This window comes from Dendroctonus ponderosae, unplaced genomic scaffold (genome assembly GCF_020466585.1).
Source record: "Dendroctonus ponderosae isolate FM_Combo_2020 unplaced genomic scaffold, Dpon_F_20191213v2 Dpon_F_20191213_1, whole genome shotgun sequence".
Lineage (NCBI taxonomy): Eukaryota > Metazoa > Arthropoda > Insecta > Coleoptera > Curculionidae > Dendroctonus > Dendroctonus ponderosae.
The window spans coordinates 49,915,697-49,937,662 of NW_026017110.1; the positions used below are offsets into that span (position 1 = coordinate 49,915,697).

The 21,966-nt window shown below is 39.0% G+C and overlaps 2 protein-coding genes across 4 annotated transcripts in view; one reads left to right on the forward strand and one right to left on the reverse strand.

Annotated features, from left to right (window-relative positions):
- Positions 1-105: 105 nt before the first annotated feature.
- On the reverse strand, positions 106-6,377 carry LOC109543420. 2 transcript variants are annotated; one of them, XM_048670448.1, is made up of 8 exons: positions 5,599-6,377; positions 5,063-5,533; positions 4,327-4,496; positions 3,684-3,816; positions 3,421-3,634; positions 2,497-2,669; positions 2,324-2,447; positions 106-417 (listed from the first exon to the last, which is right to left on the reverse strand). In XM_048670448.1, the coding sequence occupies exons 2-8, from the start codon at positions 5,314-5,316 to the stop codon at positions 253-255; spliced, it is 1,233 nt and encodes a 410-aa protein (XP_048526405.1). In that variant the 5' UTR covers positions 5,317-5,533; positions 5,599-6,377; the 3' UTR covers positions 106-252. The 2 variants fall into 2 exon arrangements, with proteins under 2 accessions (XP_048526405.1, XP_048526400.1); XM_048670443.1 differs by having other exon boundaries at positions 5,063-5,552.
- Positions 6,378-6,450: 73 nt separating this feature from the next.
- The window catches only part of LOC109543391 (protein TANC2), a 44,127-nt gene continuing 28,611 nt past the window's right edge, over positions 6,451-21,966 (forward strand). For both annotated transcript variants that reach the window (XM_019913078.2, XM_019913081.2), the window contains exons 1-2: positions 6,451-6,534; positions 13,327-13,466. In XM_019913078.2, the coding sequence (XP_019768637.2) occupies positions 13,331-13,466 (136 nt within the window). In that variant the 5' untranslated portion in view covers positions 6,451-6,534; positions 13,327-13,330. The remainder of the gene's footprint in view (positions 6,535-13,326; positions 13,467-21,966) is intronic.

Genomic DNA, 21,966 nt, shown 5'->3' on the forward strand with positions numbered 1-21,966 from the left:
TTGAAAGTTGGCGCTCGAACTGGAAAAAAGCACGCCGGCGCGAAAGTTTTCATTTATTTATTAAAAACCTGAATTCCTGCAGCTTTTCACACTAAAACAGCAACGAATACTCAAACACATTTATTGTCGCAGAATATTTGGAAAACCACATGGAAACGACCATCTACTTCGGCCTATTGTCATACAGATGCTCCTTAAGATTTAGGCAAAGACAAACTTAACAAAGCTCTTCGTTTCTCCAATCAGTCCAAGTCAATATCGGTGCTTCCGGCTCTTCACCGCGTGTTTTCGAGTGAATAGCTTGAAGCCATCCTTAGTGAAGCGCACATCTGGATCTTCTATGGGAATCGGCGTGTTGGAGCATTGAAGATGGGCGGCATAGGGATTTTTGATGATGGATAGTTGCTCCAGATCTCCCTGGAAAAAATTCAAAGCTGCTTTTTCTAGGGCTGGATGGAACAGGAAAAAACGCGCCTAGCGGTGAATCTTTTCCATATCGATTGTTTGCGCTCATAAAGTGAATATCGAATTCAAAAAATTCACTAAATTAAGCCCGCCAGTGGACATTAGCCAGGTTTTGAATGGTAGTAAGAGCATATGTGCTTAATCTGCTCACAAATACTTGAGTCTTAATTTCCGCCTGCTAGGGACTTTGGCATTGTTGAACCCCTCCTTGCAGAATTTCTCCAAGAGAAGTTAAACTGAAATTCAAAAATTTTACATAATGTTCCCAGCCCGTGGGCTATTTCCAGTTTCCGGGTATTAGTAAGAGAGTATTAGCTCTGACTCCTCACACAACTTTACGTCATGATTAGTTCTAGATAGGGAGATCGCGGTTGTTAAACCTCCTTTGCAGAATCGGCTCACAAAAAATTTAACTCAAAATCTAAAAATGTTCAGAAATTTTCTAGTCCGTAGATCAAAACCAGTTTCTGGGTATGAGTAAGGGAGAATTTGCCTCTATCTCCGCACAAAACTTCACGTTTTACTTTTGTGCCGTTGGCAAGTTTGCGATTGTGAAAATCCCCCTTGCAGAATCGCCACAGTTCGACTCAAATTGAAAATATTTTTTATTTTTTTCTAGCCCGTGGACTAACACAAATGTTTGCGCATTAGTGAGGGAGCATTTGAGCTTTATATTCAGAAATTCTCACGCATTTTTTGCACTCAGAGAGTGCGATTGTTAAAACCTTTTTGCAGAATTTTTTCCCCAAAGTGGAAGTCCAATTCAAAAACATTTTTTTTTATTTCTCCAAGTAGGAGACTAAAGTGGTTTTTTGGATTTGTATTAGTAAAGGCGCATGCGATCTTTGTTTTCACAGAATGTAAGTCCTTAACCTCTTCCAGTTGGGAAGCTGAGGGATGTTAAAAGTATCTTTGCAGATTGGTCCTTACGGAGTAAACTCCAAAAAAAGTTTTTTCCATTTTCCTCACACGTGCATTTAAGCGAATGTTCGGGTATTAGTTCAGGCGCATTTGCTCTAAGGTTCTTCAAAATGTAATATCTTAATCCCCTCGTGTTAGAAATATGGGGGAAGTGGAAATCGTCTTTTCAAAATGGCCCCCAAGAAGTAAACCATCAAAATGCTCTACCCTTGGCCAAAATCTGGGTCTTGATCTCCTGCCGTTAGGAAGTTGAGGGATGTTAAAAGTATATTTGCGTCTCGTCTCGCAAGAAGTGAACCGCAAGTTCAAAAAAGTTTCAATATTTCCCCAGTTCGCGGACTTTGGCCAATTTTTGGCTTTTAGCGAGGGAGCATATGTTCTACCTTTCTAGGAAGACTCAAATTCTTAATCGCCTTTTGTTCGAAAGTTGGGAAAAGTTGAAAAAGTTTTTGCAGAATAGCTCCCAAGAAATAAACCCAAAGTTCGAAAAATTTTCAAAATTTGTCCAGCCCGCCGTATATAGCCAATTTTTGCACCTTAGTAAGGGAGTATATGCTCTACCCTTGGACAAAAATCTGAATCTTGATCTCCTGCCGTAAAGAAGTTGGGGGATGTTAAAAGTGTCTTTGCAACCCGTCCCGCATGAAGTAAACCACAAGTTCAAAAAATTTTGAAAACTTCCCCTGCCCGCGGACTATAACCAGTTTTTAGATATTAGTAAGGGAGTATCTCGTCTACCTTTTCACCAAATCTCAATTATTAACCTCTTCCCGTCAAGAAAGGGGCGGCGTTTAAATTTCAACCGCCATTAATGCTTCCTTGTCCTCCACCAGGTATTCGATGGAGCATTCACCAAGTAAAAAAAATATTCTGAGGCCACGAGCGCATTTACCATTATTTGCAGAAGTTCTTTTCAGCTACAAATTGATTTGCTTACCGTAAATAAATAACCTACGATAATATCACAGTCATCGGGCACTTCCAGTGAATGGGCCAGCAGAACTTCCGTTCTGGACCATTCGCAGTCGACGAAAACATCCAGGATCCTCCCTTCTCGAAGACTAAAATAATCCGAAATCACCAAGAGGTTTGCCTGGATGCGGTGCTTACCTGAAGGCAATTTGATGCCAAACTCCATCGTCCAAGCCGGCAGGAATTCGCACCATGTCCGTTCCAGACTCAGCTGCATGGATCAACTTCAGGTCAGCTCCGGTCACTTCCAGCGATAGGTAAAGGTGCTGCCTGGATCTGGACCGAACGCTGAAAACTGTCCCCAAAGTTGCCTGTAATAGATTGGGATTGTCAAGCATTTTCCACTAGCTTTGTGTCGCGATATGGAAGCATTTTCCATATATTCTTGGGCGATTCAAGTCGGGATTAAATTCCAGATTCTTTGTCGAACTGGCACGAACTTTCCGCAACTCCCGCAATTTAATTTCGGTAAAAGCGGACGGGAATAAATAAGAATTTTCCTGTTCGCATCTGGAATTCTGGATGCTGCTTAGCACAACATGCTGATTTGATTTGGAAATTTTGTTCTGGAAAGTCTCTGTTTGCAGTTAGACGGAGTTTCATGAGTCGAAATCGGGCAATTTCTTGTTAGCATCAAGAATTAGCAAGCAAAATTCTCTCAGTAGCTCCAACAGTTAATAAAAAGGAAATTTCTTTGCAGAATGCAATTTCTCTTATTTGATCGAGATTCGAATTTAAATCCAGACGTTTTCTGCCGTTCTTACAGGCTTCGTTAGTTCGTGTCCAATTGGGCTTTGATATCGGAAAACTTCAAGAGGCTAGATGGGAAAGCGTGGAAAAACGAAAAACTGGAACAAAAATCGGGAGAGAAAAACCGACCCCGGAAAATCCAGGCTCTGACAACGGGATTCTTCCACACGCGCTTCTTTCTCCAATAAATTCCCATTTTACCCAGCCTCGGTTCGTCTGGAAATTTATTCCATAAAGCGTAGCGGGAAATGCGCATTACAAGTGACCCAGAAGGAATAATTGGATTCCTGCGATGGAAAAAATCGGACTTACATTGGGAACTCGCATCGTCAATGCCAGGGAAAAGTCCTTCGGGATGTTCCGGCACTCTTCATCTGAAAATAGGAGCGACGCCGGGATCCAGATATACGAATTGGGGGTGAGACGCCAAGCAGTCGGCCGATCGGCAAGCGGCTGCCAGCGATCCTGCGATGGATGGAAGAATTTTCCAGACTTTTGGTCCAGAGGAGTCACGGTTTCGCTGCAACTACAACAAGCGTGTGAACGTGTTCCAGGCGCCAACCAACCGCAATCACCTGAACAAATTGCAATGTCGCTGCTGGATGTTGAATCCAGAGCATTTTTGCTGCAGACAATGGCGAGTTCGCTGCTGGATTCCTGCTGAACAGGACACGCTGCAACTTGACCAATCACTCCATTGACTCCAGCCTGGATTAATGGAAAATCATCAGCGTCCGATTAATCAAAAATAGTTTGGGGCATTAAATGACTGGATAATTTCCTGCTCTGGCTCCATGCCATTGAAGTGGTTTAATTAAGCTGGTGCCAGAGCGGAATGAGTCTGTTTACTCCATCAGATTCCATCGGGAGCCCGTTGAGTTGAGTGATGTTTCCATTTATTTGTGGCGCCTCTGGATTGCACCGGAAAGTTGCCTTTTCCCGATAGTTTGGAACGAAGTTATATAAGCAAATTTATGATAAAACTGCAAAAAAAAGCTACAATATTTTATTTCAAAGCCTGGACGATCTTTGAGCAAATAAAAGTCCCATTTATTCCTGGAAAAACGAATGAAACAAACTTGCAGAGCATGCCATTATTCTTCCCGGCTGGCCATCAATTCGCCCAACAATCCGCCATCCAGCATATAAAGCGAAGCAGGAAAAAAACCCACTTCCACTGGAGATAATGGATGGTCCCCCCTATGGAAAACTACTTACCTAAAGCCTTCCAGACCCTCAGATCGGCGTTTTCGTCCCATTTCGCCACTGAGCCGGCACGAATCTCGTCCTGGATCAAGCTGGCAAACACCACATAGTCTCTGGGCACTTTGTTTCCATCCAGGCAATCGGCCGCAGTAGTTCTAGTCTCGAATGTAACGTTGATTTTGCTGGAAAATAAATGATAATTTCGGCAAATCAGCCGGAAAATTGCCCGGGCAGGATTAAGTTTAAAGCGGATTTAATTTAATGAAATTAATGTTTTGTCGAAATCGGTGAAATTCCTCTGGAACAATATGGGGAAGAGTTGGAAAGGGCTTGATTTTTCAGGAGAATTGATGGAAACCTGGGCAAATCAGTTGAAAAAGTGGCTGGTTTCAGCTGATTGTTTTCCAGTGGTTTATTGGAGCAAATATTTTCGGGAACTCTTTGGATACGTTTTGGAGCAAAATGAGGGAAAGTTGGAACGGGCTTGATTTTTCAGGAAAATCAATGGAAATTTAGGCAAACCAGTTGGAAAATTGCCATTTGGGCCTTCGTTGAAAAAGGGGCTCGTTTCAGCTGATCCCTCATATTCGAGCAAATTTTCTTTACTTACCATTTTCCTCCATCACTTCGCTGTAGGAAATTTCCTGAACTAATTAACAAAAACGCCTGCAAACGACAGCTTTTCAAACAAATCGCTGCCTTTGCAACTGGAGCACAGCAAAGGAAAAATCCGCCTGAGCAAACTTACCGAAAGTAATTATTCAGCTTCCTCCACTCCTTCAGGAAGCCGTCGCCCTTGTAAACAGTGATCAGCTCGAAAAACACCGTAAAAACACTAAAAGCGGGATCCTGAATGGGCAAAGCCATGCCGCGAAACACTAAAGAAGAGCGAAGCGTTGCATCCTCCAAACTGGTCTGTTTTGGGCCCAAAAGTTCCTCCAAGTCGCAACACTTGCAGATGGTGTTCACTGCGGCGATAATAACTAGAGTTTTTATGTGCATGGTTGCATAGTTTCCTGCTGGAAAGTGTTTTTTGCTATCTTCAAAGACCACTGGCCTGGGGAGCGAATGGGGAGAGAATGAACCGCATTTCCAGGCTCTCCTAATTAAATGCCGAAGAGAAAAGTGGAGGAATTAATTTCCGTCTTTGAGGGAACGGGGCTTCAGGATGCAATTTCCGGCAAACCGCGGTGGGTTAATTCGGTTCTTGGCAAATTATCTGCGAAATCAATTTGTGTCTTTAAACGTTAAATGTTTTTTGGCGTCCTCAAAACACTCACTCACCCTTTTGGGGGGCAATGCTACTTTTCCTCTTGAGGGATTTTCGGCGGGAAACTCGCCCCGTATTTTCGGAAATCCACTCTAAACAGCCGGCGATTTCAAGCGTTTGCACCGAACTGGCGCTTTCCCCAACTTGGAGAACGTGATCCATTGGGAGGGGTGCGCACAACCCCCCAAATTCGAGCCCTAAAACACGCTCTGTCACCTTCCCGTTCAATTGTTGTTGCCGATTGACTTCACTCCAAAACGCCTCTTTGTCGCCAGCCTCAAAACTCCAGAACCCGACAGGAAAAGCCCCATCCATCTATTAATACCCGGCAGCATAATTAGGCCCACAAATATCCATTGGGGAGATAACATGAACTACGTGAAAAAACGCCGGTAAATGAGATTCTATTTCTAGGCGGACGTGAGTGCTTTGTCTTATCACTTAGGCACGTTCCGAACGGGCCGTATGTCATCCCTCGAAGACAGGGGAATCGCTGGGCCCCCTTAAGACACCCCGTTCTGGATAACGAACTCGCATCATGATAAAAACGACCGAAAAAAATCGCGGCTAAAATTAGCTTCGGCTATTCTGAAAGTTAAATTTACCGGCGATCGCTCAGGGGCGTCCCAACAGGGCTTCGGGATCAAATGGCTCAAAGAACTGGGTTCTTAGCCGTACAGGCCTGCAACTGGAAGCTCGGTTGAGGACAACAAAATTCCCAGATGGCCGTTAAAGGAAGTGTCATTCACACCATCTAATTAGAGCGATTCCCTCTTTCGACTGTAGGTGCGGCAGCACGCCGCTGATTTCCCGAGGGGACAATTTCAAAGTCTGGAAAGGCAAAGTTCTGGCAGTACCACCCGCGAACATCATCCACGTGCCGTGTGCTCGCAGTTCGTGCCGAAAGTAACAAAAGTGCCGGGTTTCATGGAATGGATTGCGAAGAACTGGTAGGTTTGCCTGGCATTGTAACAGTGATTTTTAAAAAATTGCCGAAAATTTTGCGGTGGTGCTTTCCCAATGAGGCTCTCTGCAGTTTCTAGAACCACCTTTTCGCTATTCAATGGTGCTAAAACCATCCGTCTCGCTGCAGGCATTTTTGAGTGAAAAGGTTTTGAAACTGTTTTGTCAATTTGTCTGCACTTAACAGGGCAAAAAATCAACGTGCTTTAAATTTTGATTTAAAATTCAATTGATGAGTCTGAACGGAAACTTTCAGGCTGAATGCTGCAAACTATCCCCTATCTAGTAATGTCGAAGCCTTGTCTCTAGCTGCAATAGTTTTTGCGTAAAGTGAATTCAGAAAGTTGCCTGCTTTTTGCATCAAACTTTTCAGGGCGCTTTTGTTAAATTCGGGTTAAAATTTGGCCAAAATGATTTTTGAGTGAAACTGTGAGGGCTTATAGGGCACAAGTGTACTCATGCTTTCTGAGGTTTTGAGCAAACAGGTTTTGAAAATTAGACCCTGCATTTGATAGCAAAAAATTGGATTCTTCCTCAATTATTTTAAAGTTGTCATAATGATTTTTCAAGTAAAAATTTTCGACTCTAGTCTAAAGCCTTCTCCATTAAATGGCGTGAAAATTCCTTCTGGATCTGTTGTTTTTTTTAATTAAAGCATTTTGAAAAAATGCCTGCAACTCCGGTCCGGTGATACTTTCTATGGGCTACACATTTTTTTTTTCTGTTTAGTTGACTTTCTAAGTGAAACTTTATTCAACAGTTTGTCACACTTTTTTCCATTAAATGGAGGCAGTCAATTTTCCGGCTTCATATGAAGAGCAGATTTTAAAATCAGCCTGCACGTCAGATGGTAATTTCTGAGGGCTCATTCAAAATTGGATCACAAATGTGCTGAACGAGTGTTACCGTATTTTGGCCTTTTGAACACAGCCAAAATCAAACCGCTCGCTATGGTAGTTTTTGACGAAATCGATTCTAAAAATATGTCATTTTACAAAAAAATGGCAGGCAAAATGTTTCTAAAATTTGCCCGAAAATGCGATTGAATAGTCTTTCAAAGGAAATTTTCACGCCTTATCCAGCAATATTTTTCCTATCGAATGCAATAAAAATCATGTCTCTAGCTGTAAGAGTTTTTGAATAAACTGAGTCCAAAAATTAATCATTTACATTTTGTAGCAAACATTTCAAACCACTATAAAAGAATTTGAGTTAAAACTCATCGATAAAGTTTTTTGAGTGAAACTTTGTGGATGTATCGAGCACACGTTTTTCTGTTCACAGCTCTCAAATGCCGCCTTCAAGCTTATAGCAATTTTGAGTAAATAATTTTTGCAGAGAAGCCTGCATTTCTTACGGAAAATTCCAAAGTTTTTTTATCAATGTAAAAATTTTAGAAAAAGTTGTCCAAGTGAAACTTTTAGGCTTCACACAACGAGACTATATCCCCCCCCATTAATTGGAGTCAAAATTCCTTTTTCAGCTTGTGCTGTTTTGGAGTAAATGGATTTTGAAAAATTGCCTGCAATTCCGATGATCTTGTCTAAGGGCTAAAGTTATTTTAAAATCTTTTCTTTTCTTAAAAAAAAAGCTTCTAAATGAAACTCTTGCCAAGAATTTTGTCAAAGTTTTCTCCATTGAGTGGAAAAGAAATTAACTTTTTCGCTGGCGCCGTCGCTTAGTGAGTTGATGAAAATTGAAAGTGATCCTGCACTTCAGATTATTATTTCTGAGGGCTCATTTAAAATGTCTTCACAACTTTTATAAGAACGGGTTCTGAGTAAAACTTTTAACACTGACTCATCACTTTTTCGAGTTAAAATACCCAAAAGCAACCCCCCATTTGTAACGGTTTTTAAATGACTAGAGTTGAAAAGTAACCTGCTTAAAAAAGTATCTATAAAAATAAATTTAAAAAATATGAAATGAGTTTCCAAGTGTTCTCTTTCTGGTGGCGTATTGAGCAACTTTCCAGTTTGAACAGGGTTTCAGCAATAACATTTTCAAAAAGCGAATACTACAGTTTGCTTATCACGTATTTTTAAACAATTGATAAAAATTCACTCCTAAGGCTCTTTCCAGGAAGCTGATGTGAGTTTTTGAGAACTTTACAGCCTTTAAACTGGTGTTGAAGGCAAAAATCTGTCAATTTCCGTTTTTGAGTCATAAATTGTTTATAAGAGTTTTTACTACGCAAACCAGGCAAAGAGCAAGAAACTTTTAAAAAAATTCCACAAAAGTGAACGAAATGAAAGTTTCCAGTGAAACTTTCAGAGACTAAAGAACTCAACCTTTCAATAGAATCTAAAGCCAGTCTTAAACATAGGGGATTTTTGCGTGAATGAACTCTGAAAAACGCAAGCCTTAAGGACATAATTATCGCTTATAGAAATCGTTTTGAGTAAAAAACCCACTTTTTTCTATTAAATGAGTAGCTCCAACTCCTTTTTAGTTCCGAGTGGAAATATGTAAAAATCAATCTAATGGCAATGGAAATTCCGGCGCTTTTCCACCCGCTAAACTAGACAATGGAAATTGATAACTAGCGCCTCAAAATCGCCCTCAAACGCCCTCAAATCCAATATATATGTTAATCCGGGCGAGGATTTGTCATGTCTATTTACCCGGTTCAAGTCGACGTCGTTTCGCACAAAACGGTGCAATTTCTTCGACTTGACAATGATGATGGTCAATTTCGTACTGGCGCTTTGAACAGCCATCTGCATCTACCATTTGAAGGTTCATCGGCCTGCCAGCTCTTCTTTCACCCTCGCAGATGTTTCGTCTCCACATATCCGGTGTGGCGTTTATTTTTTCCAGAGCGATAAATCACGCGCCGAGATTAGGCAATATTTAGGGTGATAATATTGAGGATGTAAACCTGTCAAGCGAAAGAAACGGGTTATCCAGGCTCGTGTCCTTTTGCATTTGGTGTTGGCAAATCAAAGAAGAGTATTTTCTGGTAAACATTCTATCCAGACTATCTGGGGTTGATGGACTCGATTTCCAGTTCTCAGCGTAAAAAGCTTTCCAGCTTGAAAGCTATGCAGAAAACAGTTGAGTCTCCACTTATGCATTGATTGCGGTTTTTTCACGAAAACGGCCCGCTAGGCGAGAGTACAACTTCCTGCTCTTTCAGTCGTCAAGATCGATTGTTCCCAGTTAGTTGGCGTTTTTAGCTCGGTCTATTTCCTCTTGTTCCCTCAGACTTATTTACCGAAAAGTTTTTAAAAATAAACCGTGGCGACGAACTCAAACTAGCGTCCCGACGCCGATCAGCGTCCTAAAATAGGCGTCGGGAATTCCGCTCTTTTGCTAGACGACCGTCGTGCCCCCTGCGAACTTTCCAGCATCGCTTGGAAATTGAGTACGATTTCCATCGATTTTTTTCAAACTTTTCTCATCATGAAACTGGTGAGATTTTCGCACTTTTGAGCCTAGCTGGAGGCGTACCAGTGGCTTGCATCTTCAGAGGTGGATTGTTCGGGAAACCTCTGGAGGAATTCTTGTCCACCTTGGTCTTAGCGCGACGAACTCATCAGTCTGCAGCTCCTTTTCCCATCAAAATTTCATAGTAATTAAAAGCGTTTGGAGTAACTGTGAGCTATCCAGTTTCAAGCAAAAGCACATTTCCTGCACTAAGGGACTGTTTTAATCGCGTACAAACACCGTAAACTTAACATAAATATACAGGCGCTGTTTAGATGGGAACTTGTCATAACGCCGGCGGCTGGCAGGTTGATTTTTTACAGCCTCCAGAGCAATTTGTCCTTTTCAGCTCCCAATCCAGGCTGGTTTTTCTCGAAAAAGCCCCATTTCGCTCTAATCACCGAAGAGCTCTTTTATCTGTTGGGGCTTTGTGTCGATGGCGTTTTGCTTGCGCCTTTTGTAGTTCTCGGGTTGCAAACAAAACGCAACCACGTTCCTTTGTGTCCGGCTGGAATTGGCAGCAGACACTGGAAAAGATTGGCTGCCAGCGAACAATAATTAGGCTAAAAGGACAATATTCCTGCTGGGTATCGGGGCATCGATCTGGAAAAGGGCTTTGCTGCGGATTATGAAAGTGGAGCTTTACAGGAATTAACTAGACGTTTTTACGAGCAGGAATAGTGATTTAGGAGCGCTGAAGATACTTTGGATAGCTGGGATAGAGGATTATTTGATGAGACTAGATGACAAACCTGCTGATAGTGAGTCGATTTTTGAGAAATTGAGTTCGCAATTTTCTTTTCCTCTGTGCTTCCGAGGCCCAAAAGGTTTCGAGTTTTGAGTTGCAGGAAAATATTACATTGCCCTGCTTCTTAAAAAAAATTGTGACTTAGAAACGAATAACGCAAGAACGCACCTTTTTAGGTGAGCAGATAGAGGAAGGTTCATTCTATAACTGCTCAAACACACAAGCAGAAGTTCGTTTTCATAAATTTTTGACAATTTTTTTTAAAACGGCTGTATTCGTGCGCTTGACATTGTGGTTGGCTGTTCAAAAATTCGTCACTCGAAAACCGACTACGATAAAAATGTCTTTTTTATGTTCTAAAAAAAATAATTTTCGATTCTTTAACTTGAAAATGTTTTCTTAACTTTATACAAGAAATTAGGGCAAATTTTTGAAAAAATTACTGCTAGTTTGAGTTTTGCATTGAGGGTATTGACTTTTGCAAAAAAAAATTCAGAATTAATTATCCAAACAATGTCAAATGCTAGAAAATTGTTCTTAACGCTATTGGAAAAAGCAAAGTTTGTTCTATCGCTGCGAAACGTTTCCGCAGAAAACGAGTTTTAGTTGATTTTTGGCGAATTTTTGAACAACCCCGTTTAGTTGGTTTCATCCAGTAAAATGGCTTTTTCAAAGCTCAGGGCAGTAACACTAAAAGCGATGGAAACTTGCTTTTTATGTCTTGGGAAAGTAAAAAAGCTGTTTAATAAAAGCCGAGAGTTTTACTAAAAGAGACTGTTGAATTTGAGCGAATTTTCAAAATCCACTTTTAGATTGCACTTCGCACTATAGCAGTTTTTCTTCAAAATTCACACGCTCGAAAACTATAAACAAAAGAGACTTGCTTTAAATGTTTCAGGAAAGAGAAAAATATGTTCTATGACTGCGAAGAATTTCACCAGAAGGGCTTTTATAATTTATTTCTTAGCTTATTAAACATTGAATTTACGCCTTCAACCGAAAAAAAAATTCAAAAATTATTACCTCAAAAACCTTAATTATTATTAATTAAAACCAAAAATTATTACCTTAAAAATGGTAGTAAACTGTTTCTAACGCCATAGGAAGAAAATAAGTTCGTTCTATAACTGCAAAAAGTTCCACCACCAAATCGCTTTTAGTTTATTTTTGGTGAATTTTGGAAGAAACCGGATTAATTCGCTTTTCCAGTCTAATAACTTTTTCGAAAATCAGAAGCATTTGATGAAACTAAAGATGAAAAATACTTCATTTTTATGCCTTCAGATAGAGAAGGAAACGGTTAATTTAAAAAAAGCCAAAAGTTTCACCAAAAGGTGATTTTCAATTGATTTTTGGCGAATTTTCAATGTCCACTTTTACCTTGAACTTCGCACTATAGCAGCTTTTCTTCAAAATCCAGAGACTCAAAAACTATACATAAAAAACATTGGCCGGAAAAGAGAAAATATCATACACTGGCCAGAAGAGAGATTATTTCAGCAAAAAAACTTTTCTGGTTTATTTCTTAACCTGCAAGAAAGTTTTCAAAATGTATTATCTCAAAATCTAAATACGCTGCAAGATTGCTTTTGATGCCATAAGAAGGAAATAAGTTCGTTAGATATTTGCTAAAAGTTTCACTGCACAATCGGCTTTAGTTGATTTTTGATGAATTTCGGAAAAAACAACCAAACCTGGTTTTCTCCACTATAATGGGTTTTTTTCAAAAATCGGTGGCATTAAAACGAAAACTGATGGGCATCTGCTTCTGAAGTTTTCGAAAAGAGGAAACTACTTTTAATAAAGCTGAAATTTTCACCAGAAAAATCGTGTTGAGATAATTTTGGGCCAATTTTTAAAAAATTTCTTTTAACTTAAACTTTTTTTCGTCACAGTTTTTCCGTTAAACTTAGGGCCTCAAAAGCTATAAACCAGAAAAACTTGCGTTCCACGCCTTTGGTCAGAAAATCGCACGCTCTATAACTGTAGTGAATTTTCCCAGAAAATAAAAATTTTTCTGTGGAAAACCGCATCAGGCGTCGTTCTGTAAATGAAGTGACTGAAAAACCAACAACCTCAATTGAATTGATTAGTAAACCGCCGCAGGGTTTAAAAATAATAACCATCCAAAAATCCAATCAGTTTTTCACGAATACTTCTGAGCTAAAAGCTTCTTCTGATCCTTCTGATCTCAAAAGCCTTGAAATGCGTTTCTTTCAAGAATATTTAAAGCTCAGAAACAAATAGCTAGGAAACAGTCCAAAATTGGGTTTTCCTAGAAAATTTCGCAGAAAACCTCCCAAAGACACCATGTAAAGATGCAGCGCTGCTGGAGTTCGCAGGGGGGCAACTAATTTTAGATATGCAGAACAAAGGTACAGATGTTGGCCTTGCGACCGTTTGCAGGCCATAAATAATGTTGGCTGCACGAGGCTGCCAGCTAAAAGATGTGCAATTTTCCTGCAAGAGAAGCGTCCTCTGTCTATCCCGCAAAGTAAACGCGCATCGATTTTCCAACCTCATCAGGAGTTCTTTGGGAGTTTTCCCAAACCCTCCAGAGAGCGTCCGGCAGGTTTTGATCCTCATGCTTTTGGTGTTGCAGAAAAATGATGAATTTCCGGCGCAGTTTGGACTTTGACACAATTTTGGAGTGCGACAGCATAGCGGGAGGATCCAGCGACGAAATGCTGTGGTCGGACGATGACACAATCGTAGCTGAGCAAGAGCACATTTGGAACGAAGGTATGTGATTGTTGTTGTGGGCAAAATTGGGTTGTTAATTAAGCGCAAAAAAGGCGCAGTTTTTGCTCCCTCAAGCCCAATTAGCGATATTTATGGCGCTTGTTCTTCAGCTGTTGCGCGACGTCCGTTCAGGTAATTGCGGACAAATTTCTTCGGTCATTTTTTTTATTTGTCGTCCTGCTGCCGGTCCCTGCTGACACTGCAAGATATAAACGATGCTGCTTATATTCCCATAACCCGGCATAAATTATGCACCTTGGAATTGTCAACTGACATTAACTGGCCGTTTAATAATACGTTGAATACGTTCACTGTGCAAAGAAATTAACTGGAAAAAGCTGAGCTGATTTATCGCCTGTCCCAGCTTCAGCTCCGATAAAAAGACCGAGATTTTCAATGTTTTACTTGATGCATTTGTGCCATTCTTGCGGGCAAAATTGCCCCATCGGACACGCCACTGGCATGCCCAATCAATATCATCTTTTGCAAAATTCAGGCAACGAAATGTGAAAGTGTGGACAAATTATTAAGATAATAACTCAGATTTGAGTTCTCGTTGCGTAAAATGCAATTACTTACCTTTATGGCCGCTATGAAGCAATTACTTTGGCGAATCAACTGAAGGATTTAACAAGCAATGAAGACAATTTTTCGTTATTTTGATTAAGATTAATTGCCCATTTGTTGTTAATTATCTGTATGGAAAAAAGTCGTAATTAAAGGAGAAACTCGTGTGCATTATTGGCGCTTTTATGGCTAAAGTCCAAGAAATGTATGCAAATTTTCACATGATGAGGATGATTTTGGCCTTGAAACTGTGAACAAGTGGACAAGCATTTTGTTGAAATATATTTATCATGCAAAAAAAATGTTTAAGCAAATTGTGCATTTTTATGCGCTTAAGAATTGGGGATATTAGGGGTAGAATTAATTATTTTTTTGACTGCGGTTAGTAACAAAATTGAAAAAAGTCGTGCAAAATGAAAGGTTTTTGGAAATTATTTTAAAGAATATGTTTTAAAGTGCTGTAAGAGTGGGCTAAGTTTCGATTTTTTAAACTGTAGATTTGAAAGAATATGCATAAAATCATCGAGACTTAGAGATTCTCAATATTTTTCAGGAAGGCGATACTCTTTCAAATATTGTGTCTAATACAAATGTTAAGTTTTTTAGTAGTGGGCTAATTTATTTCCTTTTCTATGGGTGGGTTTTGGAGAAAAGCAGGCAAAATAAGCAGGTTTTATTTTTGTTTTCGTTTTACAATTTTTTTTCTGCTTCCAGGCGAAACTGTTTAAGAGCGTTTTTTAAGAGTCTTAAGATCGGATTTAAATTGAACTTTGTTGCTTAACAGGTTTTCGAAAAAAATTGCCAGAAATCATGCAAAATTAAAGAATTTTGGCATTTACAGATGTAAATTTCCAAGAATTACTTCCAAGATCAAAATGCATTTTTCAGTGCTTTCGAAGTAGATCTAATTTTAGGTTTGGCGGTGAACGAGTTTGCGAAAAAAATCATGCAAAATGAGAGATTTTTGACAATTTTTTTAAATCAAATGGAACTTTAGTAAAACTGTTTCTGCCAATAAAGTTTTTAGTGTTTTAGCAATGGATTTAATTTTATTTTAACTCTGGTGGTCAGCAGGTTTTGAAAAAAGTGGAAAGTCATGCAAAATGAGAGATTTCTCTTTTTCGAAAAGAATTGGAAATTTTCAGCAATTGTTGATAAGAAAAATATGCACTGTTAAGTGTTTTGCGTGTGCGTTTGATTTGAATTTTACCCGCAATTAAAAAAAAATATTCAAAATGAAAGGAGTTTGAAATTTGGTCAAAGAAATCAGCAAATTTGTGAAAATTTAATTTGCAATAAAAATCAATTTGTAATTGTTTCATGTGTGTGGTTAAATTGAATTTTTATAACTGCGAATTTTTGAAAAGATTACATAAAGTTATAGAAAATATGAAAAATGTGCGTGTTCAAGAAGATTTTTAAAAATCATGTAAAATGAGAAAATTTTCACATTTTTCGAAAAATCTGAAACTTCTAAACACTGCTTTAGAGAGAAACGTGATTTTTTTTGTTTTAGGCACGTGATTTTTTTGGTCTATGGATTTTGAAAAAAATTAAGAAAAATGGCAAATTTTCGATATTTTTCCAAAACAGGACAGCTTTCCAAAAAGCGTTTCTGCGAAAATGCTCATTTTTAAAGTATAATGTCAGTTTTGTCGGTGTGTGGGTTTTGAAAAACAGTCCCAAAATGTTTCATAACAAATGTGAGAATTTTAACAAATTTTGAAGAAAAGTAGAAATTATCAAAAATATTTCGTTTGAAGAGAGATGAGTTTCTTCAAATGCAATGGAAATTTTACACATTTTCGGTCTCTGCTTGCTCAGATTTGGGCGTAACGATTTTATAACTGGCAGTAGATAAGTCTGTAATATTAGAAAGCCAGGTTGAAAATTTCTAAAAAATTAATGTGAGCTTTGTTTAGAATTTAATTTCCTGAAGTTGTACCTTGAAGTATCGGAATAAACTGGCCAAATTTCCCGACGCTACGTGCTCAGGTTTTCGGAGCAAGGATTTTTTAAATTCAAGTGGCTTGGATGAGTTTATAATGTTAAAAAGCAATTTTGAAAATTTCTCAAAAATTCCCTTGAACTGCGTTTCGAAAAAAAAATTCTGGAGTTGCACACCGAAGTGTCCATAATAAAGGGGCCAAATTTCCGGTTTCTAGCTGCTCATCTTCGGGAGCAAGAATTTTTCAAAACGGCTTTGCCTTTGAGCAGCTTGACATATTAGGGCCAATTTTGACAATTTTTCAAAAATAAGCACCATCTTCGTTTTACATGAGATTCACAAAAAACGTACAGTCGATTGTTTGAAACAAACTGGCAATTTTTGCCAGCTCTACTCGCAAAGATCCGGGAGAAATAATTTTTTAACTGCCGTTTGCACCAAAACTTCCGGTCCAGTTTACCGTTTTTAAGTTGCACTTTCTTGATACCCAAATGCATAATAGTCGCAATTTTTGCCCGTTCGGCTCGGCCGTTAGAAGTGCGTGGGCAGGTGACTTCCCTTTCGCGCCCATTTGCATCGGAACCCGTTCCAGCGCCCACATGGTTCGCTTTTCTCAATGAACCCAAGCTTGGGCCACTGTGGGCGTTGAATAATTCCAGTACACCGGCAAAATCCAGCGGTGGACTTTGTAAGAAATAATGGCCGAAATTACTAAATTCCTCTGTGACCCAGAAGGGTTTTTTGAGATGGAAATTGCCTTGACCAGGTGGGTTTCTGGGGGAAATCTCTCGGTTGGTTAAGAGTTGAAGAAATGAGAATCTGGCGATTGAGCACTGTTTTTTAGCATCTCGTGGGGATTAAAGCCCACGAGATGCTGTTTGTGCTGAGGGAAATAATTTTTCTCAGCATTTTTGCCAACTATTGGCAAAAAACCAACAAATTTTTGATGAATGAACCACTGGTTGCAGTGGGTTCGCAACACCCGATGCAATCGACCTACTGCTCTTTCGATAGGCAACTTTCGAGTGACAAACACGCACTTATCTTCCGGGAAAGCCATTGATACGGTGTGGGAAGGCCGTGAAACTTATTATGTCACTCGGATTGGCCGAAATGTTAATTGGCCGATTGCCCAACACTGTCTTCATTGCATCGGAACCATCCGAGAAAAACCACCAAGAAATCGAGGTACCATTTCCTGATGATGATTCAGCTTATCGGGAACCATGAGACATATTGGGTGGAAGGTTAAATATTACATCCGTCAAGGCAACATTTGCCCACGAGTCTTAAATTGGAAAAGGAAGTCCCACGTGAATTGACAATAATGGGATGGAGTAATTCCGCTACGGCCTGATTTACATTTAGTCGGCCGACTAATGAATGGACGCGTTGCGTTGTTGTCTTCAGAAGAACTACAGAATCTTCGCACCAATTTTTCCATCTTCCGCCGTGCGGCTCAAGCGACTGGCACCATAATTACCGAGCGGGTTCCTGCTGGAAACCGGCTTAAAAGTGGAAATTTAAATGACAAAACCTGCTACGATTTGTTTATCCTGTTTAATGTCTGCAGCAAGCGCACGGAGAGCATAAAAATGCTCGTCAATTAGCTGGGAATTTATTGCGAAATTCCCGCAACCGCCAATAAATACCGAAAATCCCTTTCTCCACGAAAGGCTTTGGTGAAGAAGATTTAAAATTTACTTTGCGAAGCCTATAAGAGGATCGCTTTATTTGGCGGCCAACAATGGACATTGTTCTCATCACTCTGTTTTTTTATTATGCATTTGAGTACCAGGAAAGTGCGACATTAAAACAGTAAATTGAACTCGGTGAGAAACGCAATTAAACAAATATTTCTTCCGGATCTTTTCGAGTAGAGATGGGAAATTTTGCCAGTTTGTTTAAGTCGGCCGATTGTAAGTTTCCTGAACATTTGAATGAAACAAAGCTGATGCTGATTTTTGAAAGAAATGGCTCTTAATATCCAAAGCTGGCCAAAAGCCATGCAAATTTGAAAATTCGTTGCTCCCAAATTTCAGCAAGCGTCGGCAGAGACGGGATTTTGCCCAGTTATTTCAGACTGTAGTCGATTGTAAACGTCCTGAAAATTTCATGAAAAACGCAGTCGGTGATGTTTTTTCATACGTTTCCAAAATTGGCTTTTAATGTCAAAAGCCGACCAAACGCCATGCAACTTTCCAAAGTCGTTGCTCCCAAATATGAGCAAGTGGAGAAAGAAAATTTTGCCCATTTGTTTAAAACAGTTGACGGTAAGCGTCCTGAAAATTTCATCAAAAACTAAGCTGGTGCTGATTTTTGAAAAATTTTTAAAATTGGCTCTTAATAACCAAATCTGACCAAAAGCCATGCAATTTTGAAAATTCGGTTTTTCTCAAATTTCAGCAAGCGAAGACAAGAAATTTTGCCAGTTTGTTTATGAAAAACGAAGCTGGTGCTGATTTTTACGACTTTTTCAAAATTGGGCCTTTATATCCAAAGCTGAACAAAAGCCATGCAACTTTGAAAATTCGTTGCTCTCAAGTATGAGCAGGTGGAAAAAGGAAATTTTGGCATATCATTCTGGACACGTAGAGGTACAATTTTGTGGTAAACACAGCTTAAGTGAATTTTTGGCAAATTTTCAAACTTGCTTCTTATTAATACAAACTTATCCAATACCACACGCAACTTTGAAAAATCGTTACTCTTAATTTTGAGTAAATTGAATTAAGAAATTGTACCATCTTGATACATCTGGGTTTACAACTCCGAGAATTTTCTTTTAAAACACGGTAAAATTTAATTTTCGAGAAATTTTGAAGTGAGAAATGAACTGATCGGATGTCATACTCCAATTCAAAAAATCGTTACTCCTACATCTGTGCAGATAGAATTGAAAAATTCTGAAAAAGGATTACGAACTGATTGGATAACTGCAGGAAATTTTGTGCGAAAGAAAGCTCATATTAATTTTTGAGAATTTTTCAAAGCTAGCTGAATTTTAATAATTTTGACGTCCATGTCTAATATTATTGAAATAACAGGAATTTTGACACCTGAAAGAGTGCAGTAGAGAGCAAAAATCATTAAAATCATCAAAGTCCATGTTGATTTTCGCAAACTTTCAGACTAGTTTAATGCAGGCTCGCTTTCAAAGGCTCATCATTCCCACGCAGGAACGACTAGAAATTTGAAATTTTTACAGATTTTAAAGAACATTGCAGTGGCAATACCGAGCAGATGGCTCAACAGCATGGTTTCAAATTCAGTTTGAATGATATAACACTTCATTATTCCGATAGTGAAAATAGCATTCAAAACAAACGATGGGATCATTTTTGATGACTTTTGAGATTTGACCGATAATTATGCAAAATACCCGATTTTCACCTCGCTTTGAAGAACCAAGAATTTTCAAACCACGCAAATGAAGTTTCGAAATTTTAAGAAGCCAATCCAGGGCATATTTGCTGAATATTTCAATGAAAACCAGTAGACATTGGGTTTTGGGCCCAAATCCAATATAGACGCTCAGCTAACGCTGAAAAACAGGCCCTTTTTGAAAGATTTGCCGTTTTCAATCCAGCGCTTATGAAGATGTAAAATTTTGACCACTCAAAGAAGGCAAATGTGCGATCAAATTCAGTAAATATCATTCACATCAGCGCTGCGGAAGATTTTGTTTTTTAATTCACAAACGATGCGTTATTAGAGGAGGAAGCACGGTTTGTTGCTCTGTATAATGCGCCCTAATTAAGTAAATTAGTAATTATTTCCTATGTCTGGTGTCCGTCTGCCTGGTCTATCCTGCCTGCGTTCGCTGGAGCAAATTCGTGAAAAAATCCACAGCAGTTGCACAACGTTTACTCATACTCGAACCAATCAGGAACCAATCAAGTAAAAGTGTGTCTTCGGCTAATTGGACAATACTTGAGGAGCGGAAAACTTGCGTATCTTCAACGGCCCAAAGTCCATCCACTTGTTGAAATGAAGCCCAATTAAGTAATTCTTGCAGTCGGTGTTTTGCAGGCAAATTAAGACCCAAGACGTGATCACCATTTAAGGCCAAAACTAGTCGTTATGTTGGCCGGCTTAGAAGCTTCGCCTCGACATTGAGACTCTACGGCTTCCATGACTCACCGATGTCGGGTCACCAACATGCGAAATTGTCGCAGAATTTGTACATGCACGTTTTCAGCAGGTTTATAACGATAATTCCTGGCTATTTTTAGCCATTGTTTAAGCAATTTCTTGAGTAATCCTGCTGGGCAGTTTTGAGGCCTGGTCGGCTTGAAGATTTGGTTTTCTTCATCTCCAAACCCCGGCCAACAGGGGCCAGTAAAAGAGAACCGAAAAGTGGATAAATGAATGCCGGCCGAAATTAATTGGTCGTGAAATTTAGTGTTATTAGCGTTCGTTATTTATCCAAGCGAAATTTGGCGAAGTAAAATAAGTGAAATTACGTTTAATGCTGGGTACATGGTTACATTTTAAAGTAGGTTGCCGCACCTCGCCTGGTCACGGCTATTCGGAATTGCATCGATTTCAAATTTGCCGACTGCATAAAAGTGTTGCAACTGATCCCGAAGAAACTAGGCTTGGGTAACACTGTGTTCAGTTGCGCTTTTGAGTTGTTGCCGCTCTATGAGCTAATGAATTTTAACTTATTGGTTAATGAGTTATAACTCATGGCCGATGACGGAAGTTTCGCATCTAACCAAAAAGCAGCCATCAACATATTGCTTTGCGCATACGATTGCTTGAAACTATTTGATCCAAAACGGGAAAATTCGGAGATTGTGAAGAAACTTTAAAAAAGTTTAGAGAGCTGAGGATGACGCGTTTTCCCCAATATTGACTATATGCTTTTGCTTGATCTGGTCGTTTTTTGAGAAAACCTAAATTCTGTCGAAAAAAACAAGATAACTTTGTTTCCATTTTGTCCCAAATTCAAAGGCAAAACGGGTATTCGAAAAAGACGATAAAGAAGACCAAACTGTAAAGACGACGACTTTTTTTGTAAAATCCATTTTTTAACTTTTTTGCATAAAAGACTCCCAGTTTGCCAGTCTTTTACAGTAAAACGTTAGGAGAAAACGCGTTGTTCTGTTTAAAGAGTTTTATTTAGAAATATTGACCTAAAAGTGAATAAACGGAAATTTAAATAAACCAAATTATTCACAGCGACAAAAGTGACGAGTTTTCCGAATAATTGATTATAAACTTTCACTTGTTCTGTTCGGGGCAATATTTTTGGGAAAAAATTGAGAAAAAATAATTAGGGTTTTGCCCAAAATTCGAAGCTCCAAAGGTTCTAGAAAAAAATTTATAATGCGGGTCAAGAGCCGAGTGTTCCAATAATAAATATATACCTGAAGATTGTCAGTATTTTAAGTAAAACTAAAAATAATACGATTTTTGTGTAGATAGAATTGCTTAATAGAAACTTTGCGAAAACTGGAATGACCTGAAATTTTCAAAAAACTTCTTCAGAGCGATGAGCGTGGCAAATTTTCCAAATATTTTTTTTGCAAACTTCTGCTCTGGCCCGTTTTTCAAGATAATCTTAATTACTTTCGGTAAAAAATTGAATAAAATTATTTGGTTTTTATGCCAAATTCGAAGCTGAAGAGGGTTTCTAAAGTGTCCCTGTAGACCGATGCATGAGGCAAATTTTGTAGCAAAATTAATTTTTGGGTGAAAGGACCTCATTATTGTCAGAAAAGAAGAAAATCATCAGAAAATTGTGTTTTTTGCGTTTTTGATTAAAAATTTTTAGTTTCGTGATCGGTTTTTGAGAAAATCTTAATGATTTTCGGGAAACAACGGGATAAATGTATTTTCGTTTTTGACCCGAATTCAAGGTTGGAAAAGGTTTTTGTAAAATTCCTACAAAGCTCGTGATTTATCTTGTAATTTTTCGTGTAAAATACCTTCAGATCATCAGTATTTTTAAGTGAAACTCTACAAAAAAGCTCGTTT